This window comes from Phaethon aethereus (assembly GCF_964289735.1).
Source record: "Phaethon aethereus genome assembly, chromosome: Z".
Taxonomy (NCBI): Eukaryota; Metazoa; Chordata; class Aves; order Phaethontiformes; family Phaethontidae; genus Phaethon; species Phaethon aethereus.
In genome coordinates this window covers 5127211-5155096 of record NC_138577.1, presented here as the reverse complement: position 1 = coordinate 5155096, position 27886 = coordinate 5127211, and the positions used below count along the sequence as shown (strand labels likewise).

At 43.5% G+C, this 27886-nt stretch overlaps 1 protein-coding gene across 1 annotated transcript in view; it reads right to left on the bottom strand.

Annotated features, from left to right (window-relative positions):
- The window catches only part of LOC309415990 (lipoxygenase homology domain-containing protein 1-like), a gene marked incomplete at both ends in the record, with an annotated part of 135006 nt that overhangs the window by 49536 nt on the left and 57584 nt on the right, over positions 1–27886 (bottom strand). Inside the window, 13 exons of the mRNA XM_082013728.1 lie at positions 2–211; positions 1065–1219; positions 4440–4602; positions 9937–10053; positions 13688–13869; positions 17776–17940; positions 18674–18802; positions 19530–19634; positions 20911–21059; positions 21879–22012; positions 23286–23440; positions 23974–24274; positions 27038–27198. Of these exons, the coding sequence (XP_081869854.1) occupies positions 2–211; positions 1065–1219; positions 4440–4602; positions 9937–10053; positions 13688–13869; positions 17776–17940; positions 18674–18802; positions 19530–19634; positions 20911–21059; positions 21879–22012; positions 23286–23440; positions 23974–24274; positions 27038–27198 (2126 nt within the window). The remainder of the gene's footprint in view (position 1; positions 212–1064; positions 1220–4439; positions 4603–9936; positions 10054–13687; positions 13870–17775; positions 17941–18673; positions 18803–19529; positions 19635–20910; positions 21060–21878; positions 22013–23285; positions 23441–23973; positions 24275–27037; positions 27199–27886) is intronic.

Genomic DNA, 27886 nt, shown 5'->3' with positions numbered 1-27886 from the left:
CCTGTTCATAAAGTATACGCTCTATTTTTTTGTCCTCTTTCTTTTTAGAGAGCCAGCGCTCACACAGGAAAATGAAAGACTCCTCTGTGGTCTCATCCAGGATCTCTACTTTTTCCAGGAACCAGTCAGGACTGAACATGCTATTGTCATGACGAATCTTGATCTTGTACAAAATACCAAGGTCCACAGCCAGTATAGTAAATGTATCCTCCTGCAGAGTGTTCAAGAGCAGTTGATTCTGTTAATGAGCTCTCAACAGATCATCTACTGGACAAAAGCAAATGGAGACTACAGAGCATAATAGGCGCTTAAATTCCATCTCCCATGATGGTGTTTGGTTAAAAGCTTTGCAGCAGTCTATAGAGGCATCTCTGTACGCTAAAACTGTTCTGCAGGGAAGTGTTTTGAAGCCTTTTTCTGCTATGAGTGGAGCTGCACAAAATGTCACTTTTACTACCAATTAAAATATTGAATTCTTGGAATTTTACATCTTGGTTTTTAAGTCTAAGAAAGACTTCCTTTTCTAATCCAGTTAGATTGATATGGACAATCCAGATAAGACAATCTTTGCTATCATTATATCTGAGTATCTCCGTATGAGGCTGTGAATATGACTCATGGACTGACCACAGAGTACCACTTTCAGACTTATTTTGTCAAACACAGCCACTGTTTAGGTCCCATCAGTTTACTATGCTCTGCAGTCGATTATAATATATACTATGTACATGGAAATCAGTTGCACAGAGGCTAAGGGACAGAGAGACCTCAGGTTTTGTGTGCTCTCAAATCTGCAGCTAACAATTCAAGCCAGTTTGTGTGAACCAAACTCATGATTTATCTATCAAGGACTTCACAGGAACATCTACCCATTTGCTGCAGTGACTGTCAGTCGTAACACCCAGCTGACAATCCATACAAAGCGTTTGAAAAGGTAATGAACATGACAAATAGAATCAATCCATTCATCCCTCATAGGAAAACTCGGCCTGTAAAGACAGTCATGGGCTTGTTAGGTTAAAGGCTGCAAAATACAAAGCATTATTAACCCGTTGCATTTGTACCTGTCCTCTTTCAAACTTGTTGAAGTTTGTTTCAGATTTGCTGAGTTTTCTCTCTCCTGTGTCCCCCAGATCCCCATAGATATTTAGGAAAACATTAGCATCTGTCCCAGCACCATAGATATCTCCAGTGAACACGCTTATCTTGTACGTGTGAACTGCAGAAAGAAAGGGAGATGTGATTTCTGGCCTGGTGAATTATTAAGACTTATCTTAGATACTGAATTTACCTAAGAAAATGGTCCCCAAACTTTCTGCTCCTCACTCAGTTCTTGGAGGTTTAAAGTCCTATATGCTTTGTCCTTCCAGGCTTCTGATAACGATCCAAAGGTTGAGGAATCACTGGGCTGAAATTTGCTGACTTTCCTTTTTTATATCTAATCAATGCCTGTGTGGTTCTTTGATCACATAGTGCACAGTTAGAAATGCAAAGAACCGTTATGGTTATTACTGGATGTGGTGTCGACAGAGGTGAGGGAACTCTGCACCTCTCCATACTGAGGCTCAAGGGAGATACATCTGAATACAAGTGATTCAGTGTTGTGAATTCTTAATACTCCATCTTCCATAAACAAACTCCAGAGATTCAGATGTGCAATTACTACCAGAGTTAATGGTGTGTATCTCTATACATTCCCCAAACAGAAAGAGAACATGTTTCGGGTCCTTTTGCTGAGACAGTATTTAATTAAGGAAGTGTTGGAGGTATACTGCTTAAGTACCCTTTCTCTTTAGCTTGCTCAATGATGATCCAATAAAACCTCACCAAATCTTTAGTAATGTGCTTTACTAAATCTGTTAAATACTCCTATTTTTATTTTGCTACTCTTTTCCCAATTACACAGGGCAAACAAAGTTACTGAAAGCATCCTCTCCAGAAAACAATTAGGAACTGTACAAGCCTCTGATTACCCTGGTGGCATACGAGCCCTAAAGAATGCCTCCTTGCAAATCCTAGGGCAATACAAATGAGGAAGAGGCACAAAGTCTTAGGATTCTTCTACAGATGTACATAAACATCATCAAAGAAAATACCTATATTGTCATTTTCTTCTGTACCTTGCTTTCCCAGTAAAACAAGGCCTATTCTGTTTCATAGTCCATGAAAGATTTCCATTGATCTCTCTAAGAAATGGATCATGGCCATTCATCAGGCTAGGTGCAATGCCAGGTTTTCTGGTTTGCCTCTTCACATTACGTCCTACAGAGTGACAGCTTCATATTTGAGAGACAACTGCTACATTAGTAATGAAGGAAGCAATGCATATAGTCTAATTAGTCAATGCTTCCCTCTTTGGTTTTGCTTGCCTGTTCTAGAGACCTTCAGGACTGAAGTGCAGTCTACTACATAAAAGATGATCTTCAGAATACCACAACCTGATTTTCCATTGCTCTCGTGTACACTGTGTCACTCCCCAAGGTGTATGAGGACTCAGAGGTGCAGAAGATATACTTCCCGTCCAATATTTTATATCTAAAGCAGAAGTTCCCAAACATAGCCCTAGCTCCCAGCCAAAAGAAACTTTCAGTTATCCGAAAAGCCTATTCCATGGATTGTAAAACTTGTTTTAAGGCTTTGCCTTTAGAAGGGAAAAAATGAGTCACCCAGGTTAGTTAACACATGGTAACTAATGCAAGGTAAAGCAACAGAAGTTAGTAGGTTAAAGAAAATGTCATGCAGGCACCTAGCAGTCATGCCACTTACTAATTGATAGTAAAACTGTTTTTGCCTTCCCAGGGAAAAAATCTCCCATGAGCTACCACATAGCTCCTAACAGGAGGAAAGAGCACACTTGTCTCTTCTAAGGGCACAGTGCAAAGGCCCCAGCCTTCCTTACAGCAAGGCAGCTCTTCCCTTGGCAATTGGAAACACAGTCTGTATAAATTCCACCCTGACAATGGTGCACTGTAAATGTAAATCAGACTCTCAGAGAAACGAAACAGGGAGAGGAATGATTTTCTCTGTCAAATCATCTTGTTCCCAGATGCAAGAAACAAGAATGAAGGTGGCAGCTGAATTCAATTTGCTCTGCTCAGGATGTAGGAAGGTTCATGACTTCTCTCAAGTGTAGAAGGAGCTCTGGGTGGGAAAAGGAAGTCCTACAGGAAAAAGAATTAGGAACAGCTGGGCATACAGAGAAACAATGAATTTAGGATGAAACTTCATTTCTTGTTCAGTTGCTTCAGCTACCAGGAGGACCAAACGCTGAATGTGAACACTTTTTAAGATGGGCTCAGAGCTGCATAAGAATTTATTCTACTCCCCAGAGGTACTTTAATGAGGTTAGGGTGGCTGCCTAGAGCCAAATTTTTAGAGGGTGTCCATATGTACCTGAAGAGCAGCAAGAAAAACAACTTTGGGAGAAAAGAGGAGCATCAATCAGACTGTGTCCAGGTGGCCAAGAAGGCCAACAGCATCCTGGCCTGTATCAGCAATAGTGGCCAGCAGGAGAAGGGAAGTGATCATCCCCCTGTACTCAGCACTGGTGAGGCTGCACCTCCAATCCTGTGTTCAGTTTTGGGCCCCTCACTACAAGAAGGACGTTGAGGTGCTGGAGCATGTCCAGAGAAGGGCAACGGAGCTGGTGAAAGGGCTGGAGAACAAGTCTTATGAGGAGCAGCTGAGGGAACTAGGGTTGTTCAGTCTGGAGAAGAGGAGGCTGAGGGGAGACCTCATCACTCTCTACAACTCCTGAAAGGAAGTGGTAGTGAGGTGGGTGTTGGTTTCTTCTTCCAAGTAACTAGCAACAGGAAGAGAGGAAATGGCCTGAAGTTGCACCAGGGGAGGTTTAGATTGGTTATTAGGAAAAATTTCTTCACCGAGAGGGTGGTCAGGCATTGGAACAGGCTGCCCAGGGAGGTGGTGGAGTCACCATCTCTGGAAGTGTTCAAAAAACATGTGGATGTGGCACTTCGGGACATGATTTAGTGGGCATGGTGGTGCTGGGCTGACGGTTGGACTTGATCTTGAAGTCAGTCTTTTCCAACCTTAATGATTCTGTGATTCTATGGTAGGGTAGGAAAGGAAGGGGCAGAGTGCACAGAACAGGTGAAGTTGGGCAAACAAGTGAAGATGTTTACAGTGCCTGGAAGACAAGGACAAGATGGAGGAATTTTGTGAGGCATCACAGGAGATATGCAAACTATGCCTGTGTGAAAGAGTGTCGGTGAGAGGTTTATAAATGACCTGCAGGAAAATAACGGTATTATGGCACAGAAACACTTCAGGTATAAGAGAGGCCAGAGAACAGGAAGGGAAAGAAATGTGAACTGTCATACCAGTGTTGCATTTGCTTGAACCACACATCCACATGTCCACATGTTTTCTTCCAAAAAATCAGATTAACAGGTCCCTACCTACTCCTAGGATTATATTACCTTCCAGTGGGTCTTCAACTTCTTCCTCTATCTGCTTGAGTGTCCCGTCCTTCATGAGCTTTTCAGTAAAAATATCAGATGGTACCAGTTCTCTGACAATCTCGCCATCATCTTCAGACTTTGCAAGCCATCTTTCACACGGAAATGTGACAGTTTCTGAGCCCTGAAATAAACATGACAGAGATAATCTCTTCAAAACAAAATGAACACATTAGCATTTCCCTTTTGAAAATACTCTGATAGTCAGGCAAGGATTTTCAACTCATGTATGTATGCATGTGTATGTAGATGCGGACATGAAATAGTATATAGAAATGTAAGTCCACCAGAAAGAGGACATCTGAGGGCTCTGAGAAGCACTGAACGTCTCGCAGAGAGCAGTATTCCCCGTGGCTGCGTGAGATTGGCTGTATGATCCAGTAGATCTCCAACCTTTCCAGTTTTCGATCTTGCAAATTCCTAATCAGGACTGCACCATTCCCACTGAAGCCATGTTTCATTGAGACTCTGCAATCCCTCTTCAATTCTTATTCAGGCAGCATTCTCTTTGAAGTCAGTAGGGGTTTTTTTCTGAGTCAATACTTCAAGATTTTGCCCTATAATTCTGTGACTCAAGCTGGTTTCCAGGCAATTCCCATACGTGCATTAAGAGGAGAAAAATAGTGATTTAATTTTTGATCTTTTGTTTTGACTTCACTTTGGTGGAAACAAATATGATTTCTATCATCAAACAAACAAAAACAATAGAACATGTGTTTTCCACTTGGTAAACAAAACCAGCTCCAGAGTACTCATTAAGAACAGGCTCCTGTAAGGCCTCCAAGATGGTACGAGGCAGGCGGCTCTCTGCGTGCTGGGCACCCCAGGCTATGTCTCCATAAAGGACCATGAGCCACCATGCAACTTGCAGAGCCCACAAGTCTGAACAGAAAAGAAGTTAGTTCTAATCTCACAGTAACTAAATAAAGGGAGAAAAAATGGCGCTTTCCTTAACGACAACTTCAGCATTTCTCTCCTAAATAGCACAGGGGCTTTCTGCTGTTTCCAGTTGTATTGGGTTTGCCTGGCAAGGTTTTGGTAGCGGGGGGAGCTACAGGGGTGGCTGCTGTGAGAAGCTTCCAGAAGCTTCCCCTGTGTCCGACACAGCCAGTGCCAGACGGCTCCGAGACAGACCCGCCGCTGGCCAAGGCCGAGCCCGTCAGCGATGGCGGCAGCACCTCTGGGGGAACAGGGTTAAGAAGGGGGAAGAAACCCGAGCAATTGCACACCCGAGGAGTGAGACCGTGTGAGGAGAGCAGCCCCGCAGCCCCCAGCCCAGAGCAGGAGGGGCAGGAGGGCTCCAGGCGCCGGAGCAGAGGGTCCCCGGCAGCCACTGGGGAAGCCCCCGGGGAGGCCGGCTGTGCCCTTGCGGCCATGGAGCTCCACGGGGGAGCAGATCTGCACCCACATCTGGGGAGGGGCCCACGCCTGAGCAGGGGGATGCTCGACGGAGGCCATGAGCCCGTGGGCAGCCCGCGCTGGGGCCGGCTCCTGGCAGGGCCTGTGGCCCCGTGGGGAGAGAGAGGAGCCCCGGCTGGAGAACTGGCAGGACCTGGGACCCCGCGGGGCCAGGCTGGAGCAGCCTGTTCCTGAAGGACGGCACCCGTGGGGGGACCCAGGCTGGAGCAGCCTGTTCCTGAAGGACGGCACCCGTGGGGGGGCCCAGGCTGGAGCAGCTCATGAAGAACTGCAGCCCGTGGGAAGGACTCATGCTGGAGAAGTCCGTGGAGGACGGTCTCCCGTGGGAGGGACCCCAGGCTGGAGCAGGGCAGAGGGTGAGGAGTCCTCCCCCTGAGGAGGAAGGAGCAGCAGAGACCAGGTGTGATGAACTGACCATAACCCCCATTCCCCATCCCCCTGCGCTGCTCGGGGGGAGGAGGGAGAGAAATTGCGAGTGAAGTTGAGCCCAGGAAGAAGGGAGGGGTGGGAGGAAGGGGTTTTAGGATTTGGATTTATTTCTTATTATTCTATTCTGATCGGTAATAAATTAATTTCCCCACGTCGAGTCTGTTTTGCCCATGATGGTAATTGGTGAGGGGTCTCTCCCCGTCCTTACCTCGACCCACGAGCTGTTCATTACGTTTTCTCTGCCCTGCCCAGCTGAGGAGGGCAGTGACGGAGCGGCTTTAGGGGGCACCTGGCGCCCAGCCAGGGTCAGCCCCCCACACCAGTAATCCGTGTGCCACCACTTTCACATAAAACATACATATGAATACTCTCCACCTTTAACTACTCTCATGTAATTCTTTATCAAACCAATACGGGGTCCTTTCTTCACTATTTCTACTATTTAAATACTGAAATATTAATACATAGTCGAGGAAGGGAATAGCTCTCGGTGTGGCAATATGAACACAGCTCCCACTGTGCACCACTGCACCTACTGCCTTGAGCCGCCGGACCCTGCCCCGCCTGCCGCGGCCGCCGGGGAGGAGTAGGCTGTGCACCTAAGATCAGAGGTGCGGTCAGTCACCGCTAACCTGGCAGGAACGGGTCAGCGTACCACTGCACGCAGACCGCGGACAAGCTGATCTGCAGGAGCTGAACCCCTCCAAGGGGCTTGTGTGATCGAGCGTCCTGAGGCTGCAGCAGCACCATCCCTTGCACCCACAGGGCCCAAGCCTTCCGCTGCCAACAAAACCCCATCTCTCCTCTTTCCTTCCCTGCAGTGATGCTGTTTAACCCCAGGCTTGCAGTTTTTAACTCCATAAGGCAATTTGGAGCATGACTTGTACAAAATGGTGTCAGACAAAACTGGCAGCACTTTAGATGATTTCAAATATTTTACTTTCAAGTGTCATTTGTGCTGTACAAGCAAAATACAGCACCTAGTGACCGGCCGTACCACTACTTCTGCCTCCTCATTTCTGCACTGGCTGTCTGACCACATAACCTGTGTTATCTCGCTGTGAGCTGAGCCGATGAACAGTGCTTATCTCCCCACCTATAGTCTGGGAAGAGAGGGCTTTCCAGAACGATGCTTCAGTGCTGAAACTCTCTCCTCCCGGGAGAGATCCCACTTCAGTCACGTCTCTCAGTGAACCTTTTAACTGCTCCTAAACGTTGATAATGTTGGCTGTACGTGCCATTGATATGAACACACTTTATTTGGTAATAGGATATCTAGGGACTTGAGTGCCTGCACAGTGGGGCATAATGTGCAGTTACCGCAAGAGTTAATTGTATCATTATTGTTAATCACCGTGTCATTGCCACAGTTTTTATTGGCGTTTCCTTGTTAGTGATTGCATTAATATTTAAGTGACGTAAAGTGCACTGTTTCATGTTACCCACGGTAAAACCCTCTCGCAGCTCCGAACAGAATTTGTTTCATTAGAGTCTGAGTCTGGCCCTAAGCTAGAGCCAAGGTATGGCAGTGTGCTAAAAGTCAGTGCTTTGCCCTTCTCCAAGTTATAACAAATGAAATATAATTATAAGATATAATTGGCATGCCAAGACAAAGCTTTATTGTCATGCAACAATCCTAGTTTCCTACTCAAGTGCTTTCAATTTAATCTGAAAAGTTACTGACCTCATTTTTCTTTTGCAGCATTACGGATACATCTAGACACATCTTAGCAGTCTAATCAGGTAGCACAGCTTTTAGAAGCGTTGGCAGCATATTGCTATCCTGTGGCAGGTCATAATATCCTGCGGCTGATCAGCGACATCATGCAGTGCTCTGCTTTCTTCTTTTTTCCCATGCCGTAATCAAAAGATCAGCAGAATTGTAAATCTCTCCATTTTTAAGTTGTTCATGGTTTTCCTCCCTTCCTCCACCTTTCCAGGTTTCCCACCATTTGTCCTTCAAAGCTGCTGTAATGACTGCAGAGCTGCGCAGCCCCGAGCCCCTTTCTGGGGTAAATGGAAGAGCACCCAACATGAGCTCTTGGGAGCTTCTCAAAGTGCTCCAAAGTCAACTGTAGGTATAGAAAGAGGCAGCCCAGAAGTCTTTTTTCTTTGGTTTCCATATCTTTGCATATCCCCCTCTTCATTTTCCCTAGCCTGTGACCAATAACAGTATCTCCAAAAACAATGTCATCTTGTTCATTAACCTAATGAAGCTGTACAAGGCCAGGGTTAGTCAATACCCAGATAGAGGGTCTGGTAATACCAGACTGGCAAAAAGGAGATCATGAGAAATAAACAAAGGGTATTGGCTTGTGAAGAAGCTTGTACAGGCATGAGCATGATGAAGAGGGTTCAAGGCAGACCTTAGCATTGATCATGAGGCAAAGACAGTAAAACATATCCTGTAAATTTTGAAAGAGGAAGCAAGATGAGCAGTAGGTTCACCATGACTGAGCAAGTTGTGTTTACACTAACACTTGATATTAGAACTCACTTCAGGAGAGGGCAGACCTGAGCACTGAGGTGGAGATGAAAGCTGACATCCCTTCAGAATAAGGGGAGAAAGGACAAGACAGAGGAGAAAGCCCAGGTATTCCCAAACACAGCTACTGCTCCAATTCTGAACTGGTCCTGAAGAGGTGATTTTCCTCCCTGCAGACAGATTCATTCCTGTTCCTACAGCCAGTATCTGAAAGCAGGGTCAAGGAACAGTTTCTTATGTTGACAAGATCAAGATGACCAAATTGGCTGCACTGCCTTAATGCTGTTGACATGAGCAACCAAAAGTCCTAGGACTTAACTTGATGTTTTTTATAAGAGTGATTCAGGGGCTTGCACTGACAGGCATTTTGCTTGTCTTAATTGTACTGGCTCCCTGCATTTATTCTTCTAGAATTAAGGGACAGAGCTGGTGAAATTATTTCTTGTCCATGTTTAGCAATAATACCTTTTATTTTTAAATGGTACATGCGCTTCCCACTTCCTTCCCTGTGATTGTTCAAAAGAAAACTACACATGAAAATATGAAGCTTTGGCCTCTCATGTCACCCAAAACTACCATTATCTAGGTTAGCGTTGGGCACTTTGGGATGTCCAGCAATAGTGGTGCAGTGCAGCACAGGGATATCTGCTCAGCACTGTAATTCTTTAGCTGTATTTGCGCAGCAATGGGTGCAAACTCAGGAATCTCCCCTCAGTCCAGCAAGCGAGTCATGATAATGTTGCCTCCAAACCCAGATTGCTCCTTTATACAAAAGATAAAGAGTAGCAAAGACTTCCAAAAGGTTGGGGAACAACATCACTGCTATGCTCCCATCCACTGCAAGAAGGAAATAACTCTATTCTAGTCAGAAGGTACAATGAGAACAGCATTTTTTAAAAAGCAATGATCGCAGTGTCTTATAATCAACATTTGAAGAATGAAACATGGTAATACATGTTTGCTGTCCCCAGGTCCCCAAGCTGTAGCAAGTTCATTAGTGTGCATAGTTCTTTAGGGAGTTGTTTTTCACTGTTAATCATGCTTTGTATACAGAAGATGCGCTTTGGGAAATGGAAGCGGCTGCTAATGGAAACATATTGCAGAGTGCTGGGATTCGCAGCCTACCTTTCCATTTGGCAACAGTCTCCGAATTGCCACGCGGTCCAAATGCCATCCGGAGTTCAGTCCTCCACCTTTGTGTCCGATGCGAATTTTTTCAATAACGTCACCAACATCCTCCAGCTACAGAAAAAAAGACAAAAAGAGTAAGATTATGCAATGAACAACAGGTGACTTTTAGAGACACTACTTCTTTTAGATTATTTCCTATTTTTCCAGTCTGTATGAAGTCCCAGGGGAGCAAATATCAGCGTTGATGCCAATTATGCCCTAACTTGCATTTCAGCTAAAGGCTTCCCCTGAACTTCTGTTCCAAGAATGGAGAGAATCTTGCTCTACACAAACTACTCACTGTATGAGTTAGGTTTGGTTGCACAGCAGCAATCCTGTATCTCAGGCTTCTCTGTATGATTGGGAATTAAGGTAATTTTTTAGAAATTCCAATGCTGCTGCATCTTAAATTTTTCTTTTTATAACCCTTTCCTTTTTGAACACTTATGTGCGCTCTTATAACACTGGAAGAATAGCTTTGAGGTCAAAGTACAATATTAACAGCCTAGCATTTTATATTATCTCTCTCCTGTTCTGCCACAGAATCCCAGTACCAGTCTGAGCAAGTCAACAGGATCACTACCTAATGAAGTGGCTACTGTTTTTATGCCTCACCTTATTACTCGAGTAATTTGTTACTCAACTAATTTGTTACTAGTCTTAAAAGACTTTCAAGCCTTTAAGTCACTTCACTTCCAAAGGCTTGAATAGGAAAAATTATATTTGCTCCTAAGTAATAGCTTTTGGTTATTTCAGTGCAAACTTTTGTATAGATGGCCTTTAAAAAAACAAGGCTGGCTGTAAACCTCCTTTACATGTAGGAGAAGCACACCTAGCCGTCTTTCTGTCCACAGGGACTTGGAGTATTTTTTTCTTGGAAACATGAGAAAACTGAACATCTCAGTTTGCACCCCTGGAGACTACTCCCTTCTTCTCTTCCCAGATGACAGAACTGGCCCATACTGAAGAAAAGACATCAGTAATTCTAGGAGACTCCTCAACTCAATAAGACTGACTGCATAACTCAAGGAGTTCACACTCCGAACGAATTGGATTTGACTTCACCAGCCCTGCCCTGACTTTAGACAGCATAAGCATCAATTGTAAAATAATTAAATGATCCAAACTCCTTCCTAAATGTCACGCATGCACAAAAGTATACACTGGAGGAAAATTATTTTCTTCCTTTTTTGTCCTGTCCAAATAGTCAACTTTTAATGAGGTTTTTAATCAATACATAACAATAAAGTGATGCTTGACCACTAAAGATTCATGTTAAAGAAGAAGAGGTCTTCACTCTGCTGCATGCATCTCCAACAAATCATCACTTGGGAGCGTAGCTGAGACCAGCCTCTAATCTTTTTTTGCCTCTTTTGCAAAATACGAAATGGTAGGGGCAGTTAAAAACACTAAACCAAATGGGCAATTCTCAGTTTGTGTTTCCTGAGGTCCCCAAATTGTTTTTAAGGTCTGTTGAACTCCAGATTATGGCTCTACACAAATAAGTGAAGGAAGAATATATTTTGCTTCATCCCCATCTCCTGCAGCAAGAGCAACTGGTGAAGAGAGAATGAGGTTTGGGGACAGGTTAATATGATGTTATAAATCTGGAGAACAAACTGCATTTTCCCTCACTTCATCTGAGAAAAGTACTGATGTTTCAGATTCTACCAAATCCAAAATAAATCTTCTGGAATAAAGAAATAACAATAATGCTCGGTTTAAGATTTATACCTATGGATTAATGCAACCTCTGTTATGAAAAACTGTGTGGAAACTCCACTGAAATAAGTCTTATTCTTTGTTTTTAAGGAATCACACTGGGGGCTTATTTTATGATTCATGCTAGGTAACAACAATGTGGGCTGGAAACATTTTAACTTGTTAAAAAGTTTGGTTTAAGATTTGCCTTCAATTATGTTACTCAGACAAACAAAACTCAAAACACAGAGATGTTTGTGCCATCCTCTACATCCAGGGAGGGAAGGTGAGGACATGAAGCAGTACCAAAAGGACAGCCCAGAGCAGGAGTGCTTGTATTTTTGCCTCTCACAACTTCTCAGCAGTAACAATGCATTATGAGTAGGAATTGCTGAATACTGTAGATGTAAATGAGGTAACGCATTTATGTGCACTGGTTTAGTATTTGCATACAGTTGTGCAAACACTTCGGGAAATATTTTATAAGATCTTTCAAAAAGTTAGCCTCAGGTATTAAAAAAATCATGGTGCCTGCAGCAAAGTAACAATCTCTGTCCGAGGACACAGAGAAACAGAGCATGATGCTTAGGTTTCCACAGGGTTAGAAAAAATGAACAGACCATACCCCAAATGAAGTGCTACACAGGTAGTGAGCACCATGGACCAGATACTTCAGCATAATTGGCTGAAACAGGAACATGAAAGGATGCATATGGACCTTAAACACAAGGCAACTAGTTTCAGCAATACTGCAAGCATTTATTTCCTGTTACCTGTCAAAGTATTGCAAACTGCAAGAGAAAGCAAATATGTGAGCAAATAAGAGTGACAAGGAGAGGTACGCATTAGATCTGGCATGCATGGAGACCGATAGCCTCTTTTTATGAAGTATAGTCTAAGAAATGAAAGATGTAAAGACCTTCCAAAGTGGCTTTCAACTTCACCTGGAAGGGCAAGTCTCCGTGTCTGTGTTTTGGTACATCTCAGCTCCATGATAAAATTGCACTAGGCAATAAAGGTTTAACACGGCATAAGGCCACAGGGACACTGCATGTTGATACCTTTGAGTTGCTACTAACTGGAACTCAGTGAGAAAAGATTTGACCCAGTACACAGTAAGCCTGTTGCAGAACAGAGTTTTGAACCCACATTCTTCGATTAAAAGAGCTGAATAGCTTTCCCTAAAACAGGAGAAGTTCTCACTTCATTTTATCTTCTTAATCGTAGAATTGTGGAATCTTTGGGTTGGAAGGGACCTTTCAAGGCCATCTAGTCCAACCCCCTGCAGTGAGCAGGGACATCTGCAACCAGAGCAGGTTGCTCAGAGCCTCATCCAGCCTGACCTGGGATGTTTCCAGTGATGGGGCATCGACCACCTCTTGTGGCAACCTGGGACAGGGGTTCACCACCCTCACTGTGAAACATTTCTTCCTTAGATCTAGACTGAATCTGCCCTCTCTTAGTTTAAAACCATCACCCCTCGTCCTATGGCAACAGGCCCTGCCAAAAAGTCTGTCCCCATCTTTCTCCTCAGCCCCTCTCAGCCCTGGCAGCTGCAGGAAGGTCTCCCCGGAGCTGGCTGAACCCCCCAGCTCTCCCAGCCTGTCCTCCCAGCAGAGGGGTTCCAGCCCTCGGAGCGTTGCTGGGGCCTCCTCTGGCCCCGCTCCAGCAGGTCCATGTCTCTCCTGTGCCGAGGGCTCCAGAGCTGGACGCAGCCCTGCAGGGGGGTCTCCCCAGAGCGGGGCAGAGGGGCAGAATCCCCCCCCTCGCCCTGCTGGCCACGCGGCTTTGGGGGCAGCCCAGGACACGGTTGGCTTCTGGGCTGGGAGCGCACATTGCTGGCTCGTGTCCAGCTTTTCATCTCCCAGGACCCCCAAGTCCATCTCGGCAGGGCTGCTCTCCATCCCTTCGTCTCCAGCCTGGGCTGACACCGGGGGTTGCCCCGACCCAGGTGCAAGCTCCCCTTAGGGCAACCTCAGATGCGAGTGAGCATCTTTGATCTTACCTCCACAATGAACTGATTCACTGAGTTCCTTTCAAAATACATCCTTTGCTCTCTCTTGTTGAGGCACAAGGATTTCTGTTGAGTGCAGATCCCATCGCTTCCATAGAGAACAATGAAGACATCTGCATCCGTGCCAGCTCCAAAGATGTCGCTGGTGTAGACTGTGATCTCATAAGGAACAACTGATTCAGGACATGGCAGAAAATGAAAACGAACCAACAAAAGTTAGTAAGCAATATAACAATGTTCCTAAGAACATTTTAATGAAACAAAATCTAGATTAGAAAACTCAACAGTTAAAGAGGACACGATAGGGTTCACACACTTGTGCTCATTTAGTTATCAAGCTGGTCAGTACTATGAGAATCCAGAGGAATTTCCTTTAACCCTATAAGGCCAATTAACCTTCGTGCATGTTCATTTACTGAGATTTTGGGGTTAATCACATGATCAGAAAGCACTCAGTATATTTATGCCTGCCATCTAAAGTTATTGAAACAGGATTTACTTAAACAGCTCAAGTCTTAAAGCAAAACATGAATTCACAAATTTTTGAGCAACTAGGCAGATGGATGACACTAAGCCAACTGGAGGCAGTATATAAATATTCAAGCTGATAGCCTTATTGATAAAAAAAATCTCCTAGTATTTTCATTACTTACCGAGCAACAAAAATCAATCATAAGGAAAAGAAATAAAACCCTCTTCTCTCCACTCTGATCTAGTTTTCTCTTAGTACCACCTTCTACTTAACACCAAGGCAAAGAGGTTAAATTACTACCAGATCAATGGTGAAAGCAGAACAGTAAGGATGAAGCCCCTAAATACTTCTTTATTTTGTTCCCTTGGTTTCTCTAGAATGCCCCATGACCCCAAAATCTGATGTCTCCTTTTGTTCTTTTCTATCTTCACAGCTTCTCAGTCCTGAGTCCTCCTGGAGCATGACTTGGACTTGCTCAGGGAAAAGACTGATCCAGGAATAAGTCTGGGGCTCTGTTCCTGGCTCTGCTACAGATTTGCTGGATATCCTTAAGTCAAGTCACTTTGCACCTCAGTTTCCAAGTTTAGATGGTGTTTAACTCACATGGTAAGAGACCTGCATTCAGATATCTGCACATCAAATACGTGTGTACATCTCCAGATATAATCAGTAAAGTCAGTGGAGTTTGGAGAAAGAGTCAGACAAGCAAATGCAGACATCTTCCTTGGGGTCAGCTGAATCATTCTCCAAATCCGTCATCTGTGAATGACCAAACTTCTGTTGATGATAATGGGAAATCAGACACTCCACTGTCATGAGGACATGTAAATACAGGTGTGCCATCTGGTAGACTGAATCCCATCCCTATCTCTTTCAAATCCTTTCTGAAATCTATAGATGAAAAACGTCAGGTAAGACTTGAGCACCACTGGTAAACTGCAGGGACTTCCCCGGCCACAAGCAGACACAATCCCTGTAGTCCACATCGCTACCAATAAGCACAACCTTTGACACCCAGCGCTACCACCAGGATCAGCTCCTGGCCATCCCTCTCCCATACACCCCCCACCCAGCTTTCACCGTTTCCCATCCCTCACCACAATCTTCTCAGCTGCTCATCATCTGCATCCTCCTACCCTGCATCAACTTCAAGCATCTTTGCTATTTACACTACAGTACTTTGTGCTATCCTTCAGATTCTGCATCTCTGTTAGGGTAGAGAGAAGGTTTCTGGCACCATATCTGTTGCTTTTGGAATGACTCTGATTATGCGTATCACAGACTAATCATTCATTAAAAATCCAGGCTCTCTAATACATCTCTCAGGAGAACAGAGATGAAGTTTTCTTCTACAGAGAGTCAGCCTGGAGGTACTTAATATTCTTTCTGCCCAACTCAATGAAATCTGCTCTGCTGTGCTGCAGGTAAACAAGAATAGTTTCTCCGATATGTAAGGGGGGGAAAAAAAATCCTGGAGACCAAAAATCACATGCTATGCATTATAAATTTAAAATTATTTTCTCTGCTGAAATCCATGGCACTTGCTCTTGTTGCTTGAATATTAACGTCAGCTTACAACTGAATCAGCAAAGCAGCACTGTAACAAGGTCACTAGCGGCACAACTTTCAGCTGTCAGACTCCCATTTCATTTACATGGCGCTTTTAAAGTTGTATCCCCACAGGCATGATTTTAATTGGACCGCCGATGACATGTTTTCATTGTTTGTTTGGCGTGAAACAATTCTGGCACGAGTCATCATAAAACAAATCAAATAATTTTTGTTACCTCTGGCAAACTGAACCCCCCAGGTTAATAGTTAGGAAACCAGAATGCGGTAAGTAGCACAGTGGGAATGGTTTAAATGGTGAAACAGCCTAAGCTGACACTGAGTCTGGTGCTACCTTTTTGCCAGAGAGGCCTGACTATTTTCAGGCTGAATGTGGACAGCTGACAAAATCAGGTTTACATGACCTATGTACTGCCAGAAACTCTTACATCATTGTAATATACAGTGACATCAATAAATTATATAGTCCACATCTGCATCAAAATATAGATCAACTGGGATAAAATGGGAAAACCTGATGAGGAGCACATACAAGGTCTCTGGGTTATATTCACTCCTATGAACGTATTCACTGTATCTATCTACAAATTTATTTTTTCGAACATAAAGACTCTTATGTCTCCCTGTTGACTGACAAAAGTGATGAAGGGAGCAAAGATTATCCGTTCCTCTGCTCCAGGAGGAATAATGGGGGAGGCACAAAGAGATGACACTGGCAGGCCCTCAGAGAAGAAAGATGATTTTATCTTACAGACTGGAGGATATGAGGATCTGGACATTGGAGGGTAAGGCCAGCCAGTGTGAAAGAGACTCTTACCATGAACCACAGTCTTGACAGTAAAAAAGAAGGTGCCAAAGCAGCTGATAGTCTTCTGTGTGGTTATTCTCACAACTACTTATGAACAAGGAAATTGAGGCAGAAAAAGAAAGATTGGACATCTCTAACTTTTGATGTCTAAATAAGGAACTGCAGGAGGTAAGGCTTTTGGTACCATCAACACATACAGTGAGGGATGCAGTGAGATATTTTTGGTGTGAAAAACTTATCACTTGCCCAGAGTGACCTAGGAAGCACCTGGCAGGGCATGGGGTCTAAATCAACTCTGAGGTTCCAGACCTCATCCCTAATTGTGTCATCCAAGCTATGAAGGGGAAAGGTAATTTTGATAGTCCCCTGAAGGTGGGTCAGGAAATATTTGTCGACAAGTTGAAATGAGGCAGATCAGGGAGGGACAAGTCAAATAAGTCCCAGGGCTGTGAGTTCCCTGCACAGGGTCAAGGACGCACATGTGAAAAGGGAAAGAGAGGGCTACAAAATAAGGAAAATAATGTTTCCAGTCTTATATTTCAAGAAAGCCATGTTATCTGATTCTCAGTGTTGTGAAGACAGGAAAAGATGTTACCTGAATAGAAGGGTTTGAGGTGCCATAGCATACTTGAAAATTATAAGGTTAGTGCTCAGAAAGATCTCCCAAAAGATACTGGGTTTACCCCAAACATTAATTTAGAGGGGACTGAGGTGAAGAGTAAGGAAAAATTGGAGAATGCTAAAAGAGGCACATTGCTACAACACTATCAGAAAAGAAGAAACTCTGGAAGAAGGTCTTTCAGCAAGAGGGGTGTGCAATGCCAAAGGGACTTGGAGAACCAAGGCTTGGAAGCAAAACCAAAGTGTCTGCTTTGACAATAGAAACAGCAATATTAGGATGGAACAAGATCAAATGGAAACAAGGAGACAAGGAAGACAGCTTGGAAGGGGCTGAGGACTTGGAGATGAAAGGGCAAGAGGGAGCAAAAAGACAGTCATACACAGCCACATAGCTTCTAATGACTCTCTGATTTGGGAAACAGAGGAAATGTTAGTCCAGAGCACCAAAAGGAACCTTCTTGTAGTAACTGGAATAGTTAGCATGTGATGTATTTATAAATTTTTCAAAGCCAATTCAAGGGAGAGGCCAAGCCATAAAACTCCATGAGCTAGTGAGATTTTATCTTCTATAATGATGGGTGTATCCTGGAGAAATGGCATTCTGCTCACATGGGATATATTCTGTTGTCTGCAGTTCTGCAGGGAAGATAATTCTCTCAATGGCTCCATCATCCTCTGATTTATCCAGCCAGCGTCCACAAGGGAACTTGAGGCACTGTCCCAGTGATGGGGCGTCAATCTCCACCCATTGCAGAAACCAGCCAGTTGAATTACCTGTGGTTGGAGAGATAACAGTGAATAACCCACAAAGCCTTTACAGACAACAGCAAATGAATCATTGCATACCAGACCTCCGAGAAATAAATCTTCCTCTCTTTTGCTGATGGAAAAATAGAATAGATACCATAAAGACCATTGCAAGTGATTGTCCAGGTTTGAGCTAAAGTGTTTTACAATTCTATATGTGTCAGCTTAAAGATGTGCACGTGATTGGATTAATTTGCCTTTGTAGTAAGACAGAGGAGTTACCAACAAACATGTCCCTTGGTGCCCCATAGGGAAGGAATCCACGTGTCTTTCCACTGCTTCCCTGGTTTTAAGTAGAGACATGTCTGTCTAAGCAGCAGCTAGGACTTGATGATGAAAACAACAAAAATATTGATAAAAGAAATGGGACAAGCCTATAGGTCCCCAGGTGGAACAAAAAAAACCCTACCAGATTTTGTGATACATGAGAAATCTCTCTAAATATGTGGCTGCAAAACTAAAGAGCCTCTTACAAAGAGAGAGGTTGCAAAGGTACCTGCGAGTTGCCACCACTGTGCTCTTATTGCCGCAGCCATGGGAATGGTATTAGCAGCAGAGATAGTAGCAGCAACAGCCAAAGTGACAGCAAGGATCTGTCATGAAAAGGTAAATTACGTTTGAGGTCTTGGAGGCAGGCTATTTTATACAGCAATGTGCCTAATGCACTAGAAATACTACATTACAAAGCAGATTATCTTACCTTTATTGTCATGGCCTATCTTGATTTTTTTCAGGTCTCCAATGTCCACAGACTCCACTGTAAACTCATCTACCTTCCCACGCTCAAACTTGTTCTTGTTAATCTTTGAGGCCTTTAGGCTGACTATCCCTGTTGTGGTGATGCAAAAGGACATTGTTCAGCATGTGAAACAAATCCTCTGGGAATGTCAACATTGGAACAGGGGAAGTGGCTAAAATGTAAAATATGGCTTTTCATCTCAAGATCTGAGCTTTGTCCCTCCCTCCCTCTGAACCCAAATCTGTATCAACACCCAAAATATACATAATTCCTTTCTTGAGTGATCCTCTGGCAGTGCCACAGGGACAATGCTGTTGTACTGTGTTCACAGCTAAAGAAATTTCTCCTACCCATCAGTTCCCTGTCACTCTCACAGGCATCCGAGTCACTGCACACAGAGCTCGGCTGCTTCCAAGAGGATTTGTTCATCAGCTGATTAAATACTTCTGGGCCACTCGAAGAGGCAGAGGAGAGCTGGATTTCAGGAGCATGCTGATTCATTGCTGAGGAAAGCAAATCATTCACTGCATTCACTACTCAGTAATGTAGTCCCAGTCAACTGTGCGGTTTCTATAATTGAAATTAAAGCCTTTAGATCAGCGGCTGGTGCAAATCAGCATCGCAAAGCTCGACAGTGATTTACAGCAGCTGGGGGTATGCTCCCAGCTATGACAATGTATGCGGAGACAGTGAGAATATGAAGCTGTGCTAAAAAGGAGTGAGGAACGGGTATTGAGGAAACAAAAGGAAACCATGACCTGTCTTTTCATGGATCCAGCAGTGAGGTGCTATCCTTTTCCATCACATGAAGCCGTACCTGTATCGTCTCTACTTCCATAGAGAGTGATGAAGACATTGGCATCTGTCCCAGCATTCTTCTTGTCCCCAGTTTTCACTTTCACGGTGTATGTTGTTGATTTAGCTGTCAGATAAAATATCTTAATTTAAGAGTGTGAAATCTGAGCAGGAATTAACTCTACTTTTTATTGCATATGTGTGTTTCGTTTGGATTTTATTTTGACTAATTACAGCCATGTTGTAATCTCTAATTCCTGTCATATGCTGTGGTAGCTCCTGGGGTGAGCTGGGCTATCTGGTTGCAGTCTTCTACTGCTCCAGTCATTCAGTGCATTGTCTACATATCTATAGATAAGAAATGAGTTCGAGCCTTCCCATTTGCTTCCTGGGAATCTCTAAGGCTCCTCAAAGCTGCCTCTGCCTATACTAGCTCATTAAAAAAAACACATCCCCCGCTTTATTCTATTAGCACCGAATAATATATGTGCATAACACATACCAGGAGGTATGTGCACTTTGACATATACAGTTCATATTCACAAATACGCCCTTCACAATAGCATCATTAGGGAGGTTTCTATTGCACCATCATACAGCAAGTGCAGTAAACTCATGAAAATGTGAAAAAGTCTAATATAGTCTTCACTGTGCTGCAAAAAGGTACTCAAGATTTCCAAAACAACACCATTCTTCCATAGTTAGAAACATGTTTCCAAGATGTTGCTCAGCCAGCAGGTCCTCTTGAACCAAAGGGTTAAACAATTTGTGGAAATTATTCATGCATTCAAAAGCATGTGAAGGGGGAGTTAGGGGAAGAGTTTAACGCCTTTCACTGGCAGTGAAGCCAGCAGAAGTGCTGGGCACTCAGCACCTTTCAGCATCAGATCTGGGAGCGTGTCATTGCTCTGTGGTTACTGCGCAAAATCATGTGCAAAAGAGACAAAGCTCTTTGTGAGGACAATGGACACAAGCAGCAAGATGGAAAGTGAGACAAATTTAGGTCCCGTCACTTCCCCTGGTCATGTTTCCCCTCTGCTCGGTTTCGTGTTGAAATGTTTAACCGTTCCAGCCCATGATGTGAAATGGTTGGAATTTATGCCTTGGATATTAGCAGTGAATGTGCATTTCACTTGAGAGATGATAACTGAACATGTTATCCATCTTCTTAGCTTGCTTACTTTGGGTCTAACCTGGCAAAACAATTAAATCACCTAAAAATGAGGAGTGTCCACTCCTCCCTGGCTGACATGCACTTCACACTTCATTCACTCCTGAAAACTTCACAGTCGGGGCAGAGTTACTGACAGCCCAGTGAACGCTAACCACTAATGCCCTTAGCACTCTAAAAACTTGGTTCCTTTTCAACCCCATACTGGAAGGAATACAAGGCTAACATAAACCTTTCTGCTCCAGGCCCAGCGTTGCAAGAGACTGGCCATCATTTTCCGAATCTTTCTTTACAAATGCTTCATCCACTGGGACCAGCTCCCTGACAATCTGACCGTCATCTTCCTCAACTGCTAACCACCGCTGGCATGGAAAATAATACCTACAAGAATGACAGCAGCACCCAGCACTTACACAGGACTTCACAGGCTTTAATAACAAAAATAAACACAGATCAGAGGCTACTTAAAGAAAACAAGATTAGTCAAAGCTGAACAATACATCTGTTTTCGTCTTTGAGTTTTGGTATTGTTTGTGGGAGCTAAATCCATAAATAGGTTAGTGAGCACTTACTGAAAAGTGTTGTTTCTGAGCTGTCAGCCCCATATGATTGATTCCTTTTAGTTTTCACTCCCAGAAGTTGAATAACTTGAGGGAACCTCCGGTCTCCCAGGCATTTTATGTTTATGAAGAGTTATGAAGATAATGTTATGAAGAGACCCATCTTGAGGTCCTTATGAGCAGTCCCACCCACCAGAGCATTGTGCAACTTTTAAACATGTGACTTCAAGCATGTTCCAGCTCAAAGGCAAGCCTGTGTTTTAGGTTTCTAATAGCTTAGGCTTTGCTCAGCCAGCCGTCTGTGAAAATCATGGGAATTTGCTTAGACCCTCTTCAGGAGAGAGAGTCCCTCCCAGGAGAAACAGAAAAGCTGAGGTTTCCTTCCAACCACCGCTGGTTTCCTAACTGCGGAGATTCTGGGACAGCAAAACCCCACACAGAGGTACCCAAGAATGGCCCCACGCTCAGTATAACAGCACAGTTATCACAAGGCTTCCAAAGGATGACTGCTCCCTGTGAGTTGGTGAGGAGCTATGACAACGCCCTTCTGCACCTCCTCTGCCTTCCCGCGGTTCTGCAAGTCTCCTGAGACCGTGCCCCCTTTTCTGACCACATGAAAAGGGTGCGACAAGCTGCTCACGTGGTGCTCTCCTTGAGGTCAACAATCTCTACCCTCTCCAGGAACCAGCTTGGGCTAGCACCAGAGTTATCATGGCGAATCCGCAGCTTCTTCAGCTCACCCAGGTCAATGGCTTTGATGGTGAACACATCCACCTGCACAGGAGGCAAGAGGTAAATGACTGTGTTTCCCAGAAAGGAGGAAAGGTAGGCAGTAAATAGCCAAGGGTAATCTTTTTTCCCATTAAAACAAAAGGTGTTTGTGAGTCTCCCTCGTATTCTCAGGGTGGATGTACTAAAATAACTACGGATCTGTGAGCTCTCCCGTTAATACTCATGCTTGGCTCCAACAAGGCAGTAACAGCCATGAAGCTGCACAACCCTTCACTGTTTTCTTTACCTCATCCCCATTTAAACTTCCTCTAGGTTTAACTCATATCTCCTAAATCTCATTCCTTTCAAGCTTAGCATTTTCCCCCAGATTCAGTCTGGAACTAGACACAAACTTATTGACTCCATGGAAACTCTCCTGTGCACCTCCATGTGCTTTATTTCAAACCACAGAATTTCTTCCTTTTGTCATTTACTACAACCAAGAGGTTCATTTATTAGCTGTATTAGTGTGACAGGATGGACCTTGTTATCATAATACCTCAAACATCTTAATGTGATTAACTTGTTGGTAGACTTTGGGTTTCTACTCCCAAGAGCAGAGCTTGTAACATTTGCAGCTTGGAACTCTGAATGAAGAACCATGTGCAGGTTGCAGTATCACCGGTGCCAAGCTCATAAATCACAGCTAACAGCTTATTTAACAATCTTAGGCTCTTTTTTTCTGATCTCAAGTTTTCCAGAGCTGCTTATTTTTTCTGTAATTTTTCGTTATTGAAAGTTATTCCGGGCTATAATAGTAGCTTTTTAATTGTTCATATACATTTTAATGGCAAATATTCAATCTACAAGAGATACTGTTTAATTGGATTGAGTTATAATGTAATTATAGCACACCATGTAATACTGCTTTTATTCTCTGACAGGTTGAGTAGAACATTTAGAATTGCATTTGCAATCTAAATACTGACATACTTGAGCTGCCTCACAAATACTCTCCAATATTAATTTAAAGTTCATGGTGCTCAAGTACTCCTGGCAGGAAACATTATTACCAGAATGTTTACAGGAAGCAGATGCAAAAGGTGGCTCCGATGTAGAATTGGTGTTCATCTTATTATTCAAATGGATTTCCCCTGGAAAATGTTTTGAGGCGTTTTGCTTTAAATAATATATTTAAGAAATAAAACACATCTGAGCTTTAAGCTGAAAGAAGCCAAGCCTTGCAGAGAAGAGACTGTGATGCACGGCCAGCATGATAACTGAGAGCGGTCTGCCAACCTTCTGCTCGCTTGAGTGAGTTGAGTTCATGCATTACCTGGCCCTTTTCAAACTTGTTGAGGTTATTGGACCTTTTCAGCTGGCGCTCACCCGTGTCTCCTCTTCCTACGCCATAGATGCTCAAGAAGACATTAGCATCTGTCCCAGCCCCCCACACATTCCCAGTGAGAACATGGACTTCGTACGTATTCTCTGCAAGTAAAATTGGAAAGGCAGATCAGGAAGAGCCCAGAAATTGCCATATTTCATCAGATCCATGGCTCACCGTGAAAGCACGTAGCCCAAAAATGCTGGCACAGTCAGCTTTATGAAAGATTTTGTCTGGAGTTTGTTTGCATCTATCTTAAAACATGAGCAGCTCCATCTTTCTCCATCCCTTGTCATTAGCCATGTAAATAGTTACAGCTTGCTAAACTCCCAGCCACAGTGGTCACTTGTGGGACTTGCAACCCAAGTGCCCCAGACAAGCCTTGGAGAACCCTACAGAAGTCCTTTAGGGTACTCCCATTTCAGACTATCTCCTCCATCCTCTGCTTTAGTTTAACCATTGTCCTCTTCCTCCCCAGAGCTGATCAACCAAACCGCAGTGTAAGCTACACCGCAGACCTGGAGCAATGGGATGGCTGGGAGGCCATAAGTGGTCCTGCAAAACACCACAGTGTGGTTATCATCCTTCATGCAATTGCTGTATCCACACACACCTGCACATTCCCTCTGATATTTACCCTCCAGAGCAGATTCTCCATCAGGCACCAGCTCCACAACAAGCTCCTTATCTCCTTCATCTTTAGCCAACCAGCGGTGTGCCACAAACGTGTAGACATCCATTACTTCTTCCACCTTGGTCTCCTCTTCTTCCTCCTCCTCAGACTTTTTCTTTTTCTTCTTCTTCTTTTTATCAGACTCTGTCATCTTCGTGGCAAGCCGCTTCAGTGTGACGCTTTCCAGGAACCAGCCATCCCCAATGCCTTTCCCGTCATGGCCTATCCGAATCTTATAAATCTTGCCAACATCTGCAGCCTCTCTCTGCCATCAAAGGAAAGTCAGCACCCAGGAGGATATAAGACATCTTAATTTCATAAAGTGCATCCTTAAAAATGAGGAGCGTCGCCTCTATCACCCAAAGCACCTCAACAAAGATAAGATAAATATTTTATGCAAGTTTACCTTTACTTTTTCCTTCCTGTTTTATTCTTTCATACTTTCACCCACCAAATCTCATCTGAACAGACTGAGCTGAAGACATTCAGAGCAACCATGGTGAGAATAGGAACTGAATCCATACTTCCTACTTCTCCATTGCTTTCCTCACCAATATTGTCTCTATGTTGGCATAAAAGGTGAATAAGCCAAAATATCATATTATTTTTTTACAGAATCTCAGTGCCTGAGGTCTTTTTTAAATTAATAACAAGATACACTTAATACGTAGCACGAGGCATGAACAAAGCAAGAAGCGATAATGGTATAGCGAAAAGGCAGTAAACTTGGACTCCTATAACCTGATCTCTGATACGAACCATGGGCTTGGACTGCCCTTCTCCTTCCTTCTCATCTGGAAAATTAGAAAAGCATATTCTCAGTTCGCTAGTGTGCAGAGAGGATACAATCATTAGTGATTACAATGCATCAGTGACAAAATGCTGTATTCGTAAGATTTCAATCTCTCTAGTCAATATAGCAGATACAAAACCTTGTTGGTTTAGATTGCTTGTCCAGATTACTACCTCATGAAGTTGGATGAAAGGCTTTACTCCACGCAATCCTTCAACAACCAATTACTTGTTTCTGATGATTCCTTATGCTGTTAGGCACTGTTTATGTTATAAAACTTGCAAACATTTCCTTCGGGCTGAAATCTGGCAACTTGGCATATAAGGTTTCAGTCTAGAAGCGTTTTTTTCTATAGCAGATTAAAACAAAATCAATTGCACACAAGATGCTTATCAGAAAACGAAAATTGATCCAGCTGTCCTAGCATAAAGAATGTGTCTTTCCTTATGCTGCTTTGCCCCTAGATTTGCTATAATCATCCTGCATGCTCTGTCTATAACTGATGGCATTTCCTATTAGCATGTAGCTCACACAATCTTATTCTTGCCCATATCTTTCAGTAAATATTCATATCATGAAAGAGGTAAAGGATCTGTCTATTAATGGTTCAGAGCTTCTGCCTTGTGTGCTCATAAAAAAAGTCACAGAAAATGGGCAGAACTTTAAAGTCTGGCAATAAACAGCCAAGAGAGGATATAAACATGGCTATGTAAACAGAACACTGTACATATGGCTTTTTTATAAATCTGATATTGGCTAATAGCTTTTACTCATAAATTTTGGAAAGCTTATTTCCTTTAAAATCAGAGAAACCTAATCTTAGAATTATAGAGTGTCTTAAAAAAGCAAACATTTATAAGACGTTAGTCATCTTAAATCCCAAGGAACTCATTAAAAATTGATAAATATCACTAACTCCATTCTGTGAAGCAAGAAACTGAGGCAGGAGGACGTGAACTGATCTTAAAAATACAAACTACAAAACTGTGTTAAAGCTCTGGATAAAGACACCTGCCTTTGGCCAGTGACAACAGGAAGGATACCCCAGTCTTGATGATTCAGGGGAGCTTCCACGACTAGCTCCAAGTAGGTGCTTAACTGTGTGATGAGATAAATCTCATCCCTGTGGGACTGCAAATTCACAGAGAGACCTAGGCGCCACAGTGCTGAGCCTTATGCTGCGAGCACATATGACAGATGTGCCTTAAATCTTGCTTCCATCTGTGTTTTACTGTCCAGATGTTGACGGCCCCTGTGGTTATGTCAATACAGAAGGATGTGGCTCTGATATGCCACGATAGCACAGCCAACTCCTTGCTCTAACCCCACATCAGGGCAAGAACTAAGACCATTCCTTTCCCCCAGACCTTGGTTTCTCTGGACAGAAAACCCAAGCAAGGAAGCCAGAAAAGAGTGGTGGTCCAATATAGCCAGGCCCCACTGAGGAGAGGACACCCAACCACACTGCAGTGCACACCCACTGCTTAGCCATGTCAGCCCAGGACCTCTTGCTGGATTAACCAGGTCCTGGCTCACACACCGGAGTTTTGCCTGAGGTTTTGCGTCCCTGCAAATACTCTGCTTACTGTTGGGTCGCTCAGAAAGAGGTATGGACTCTGCAGTGTAAACCTAAATGCTGGCCAGACCGATAGCCGCAGGAGTGTGCTGTACACCTCGAGCGCCGTGGCTGTGCAGTGCTTGCTGGACTAGTGCCACGGGCAGTAAAATCCGTGGGGCACTCACACGTTCACAGAAAATACAGCAGTAAACCTCTGCAGGGTTGGGCTGAACAACTTCTACCTGTGGTTAATGGCATGTGTGACCACAGGCAAAGCCAGGAGTCCTTATATTCTGTATGGAGTTTCTTTTTCCCCAACTAGATAAAGAAAAGGAACAATAACATATGGTCAGGCCCAAAATTTAAGCTTAAGGTCTTTTGAGATCTAACATGAGTACCTCCTTTTGAAAGAAAGGGTAAACAAAATTGCTATGAGATCATATTTTTCTATGACACCTTTGCTACCAGTCCCTCAGAAGATGAATGTCACTCCACAAAACTTCCCAAAAGAAATACAAAACCTTCCAAAAATATGGATAGAGGACAGCAGATACCAACAGACCTTGTTGTTAAAAAGTCAACTGTTTTGTATGCTTGGGCCAATTCTGTTGATGTCTCAGTTTTGACTGGTCATTTCTTTCCCCTCATAGAAGCGGTAGCTACTGCCTTCATCATACCTTGAAGATATCTGTGGCTCCCCGTTCAAAGTTGTTTGATCTGTTTTCTAAGATGATCAGTTCGGTTTTGCCTGTCTCTCCATAAATCTGCATGAAGACTTTGGCATTGGTGCCTGCAGCCCGCATGTCTCCAGTAACTACAGACACCTCGTAGTTTATCACTAGTCCAAAAATAAAGCAATTAAATCAGCAGAGAAGCTCAGATAACAACATTCCTTAGGGCTCAGGTTCAAAACTAAATTACCTTGTCTTAACAAATGACCACGTAGCCAACCATTTGCTCTTATCCAAATCAAATGTGAGATAACACAACTCTTCACTGAGGGCTAACCTAATAGTTTTCCTTTTACAAGTATTAAGCCAGTGTCAGAGGGTGCAAAATAGAGCCTTAAAAGGGGATTTCATTTCAGTATTAAATAGAGAGTGGTTAAATCATCTCCTTAATATAATACAAGGGAGGGAGTTACACAGAGCATCCTTTCTCAGGATCCCAAGGCAAATTTTAAGCATAGCCTTAAAATAAAATTAATCTACTGATAAAAGTCAAATAGACAGTAGGGATCTGGTCCTTATTTATCAAACAGCTTCTCTCTTCCAGGCAATGGGGTAATACAGGCAGGACGGGATATGTTCTGGTGCAGGACTGGGGCAGCGGAGCAGGTAAATGTGAAAAAAGCAGAACCCACTGATATTGCAATGAAGTAGTACAGCGCCTTGTGCTGTGTTACATTGTCCAGGATGCAAATTTTTCATAAGATCTCAGGAAATGGAGATGGAAAACTCAGTAATGTTTGTCCAACTGTTTTAGAAAAGAAAAGAAAAGAAAAGAAAAGAAGAGAAAAGAAGAGA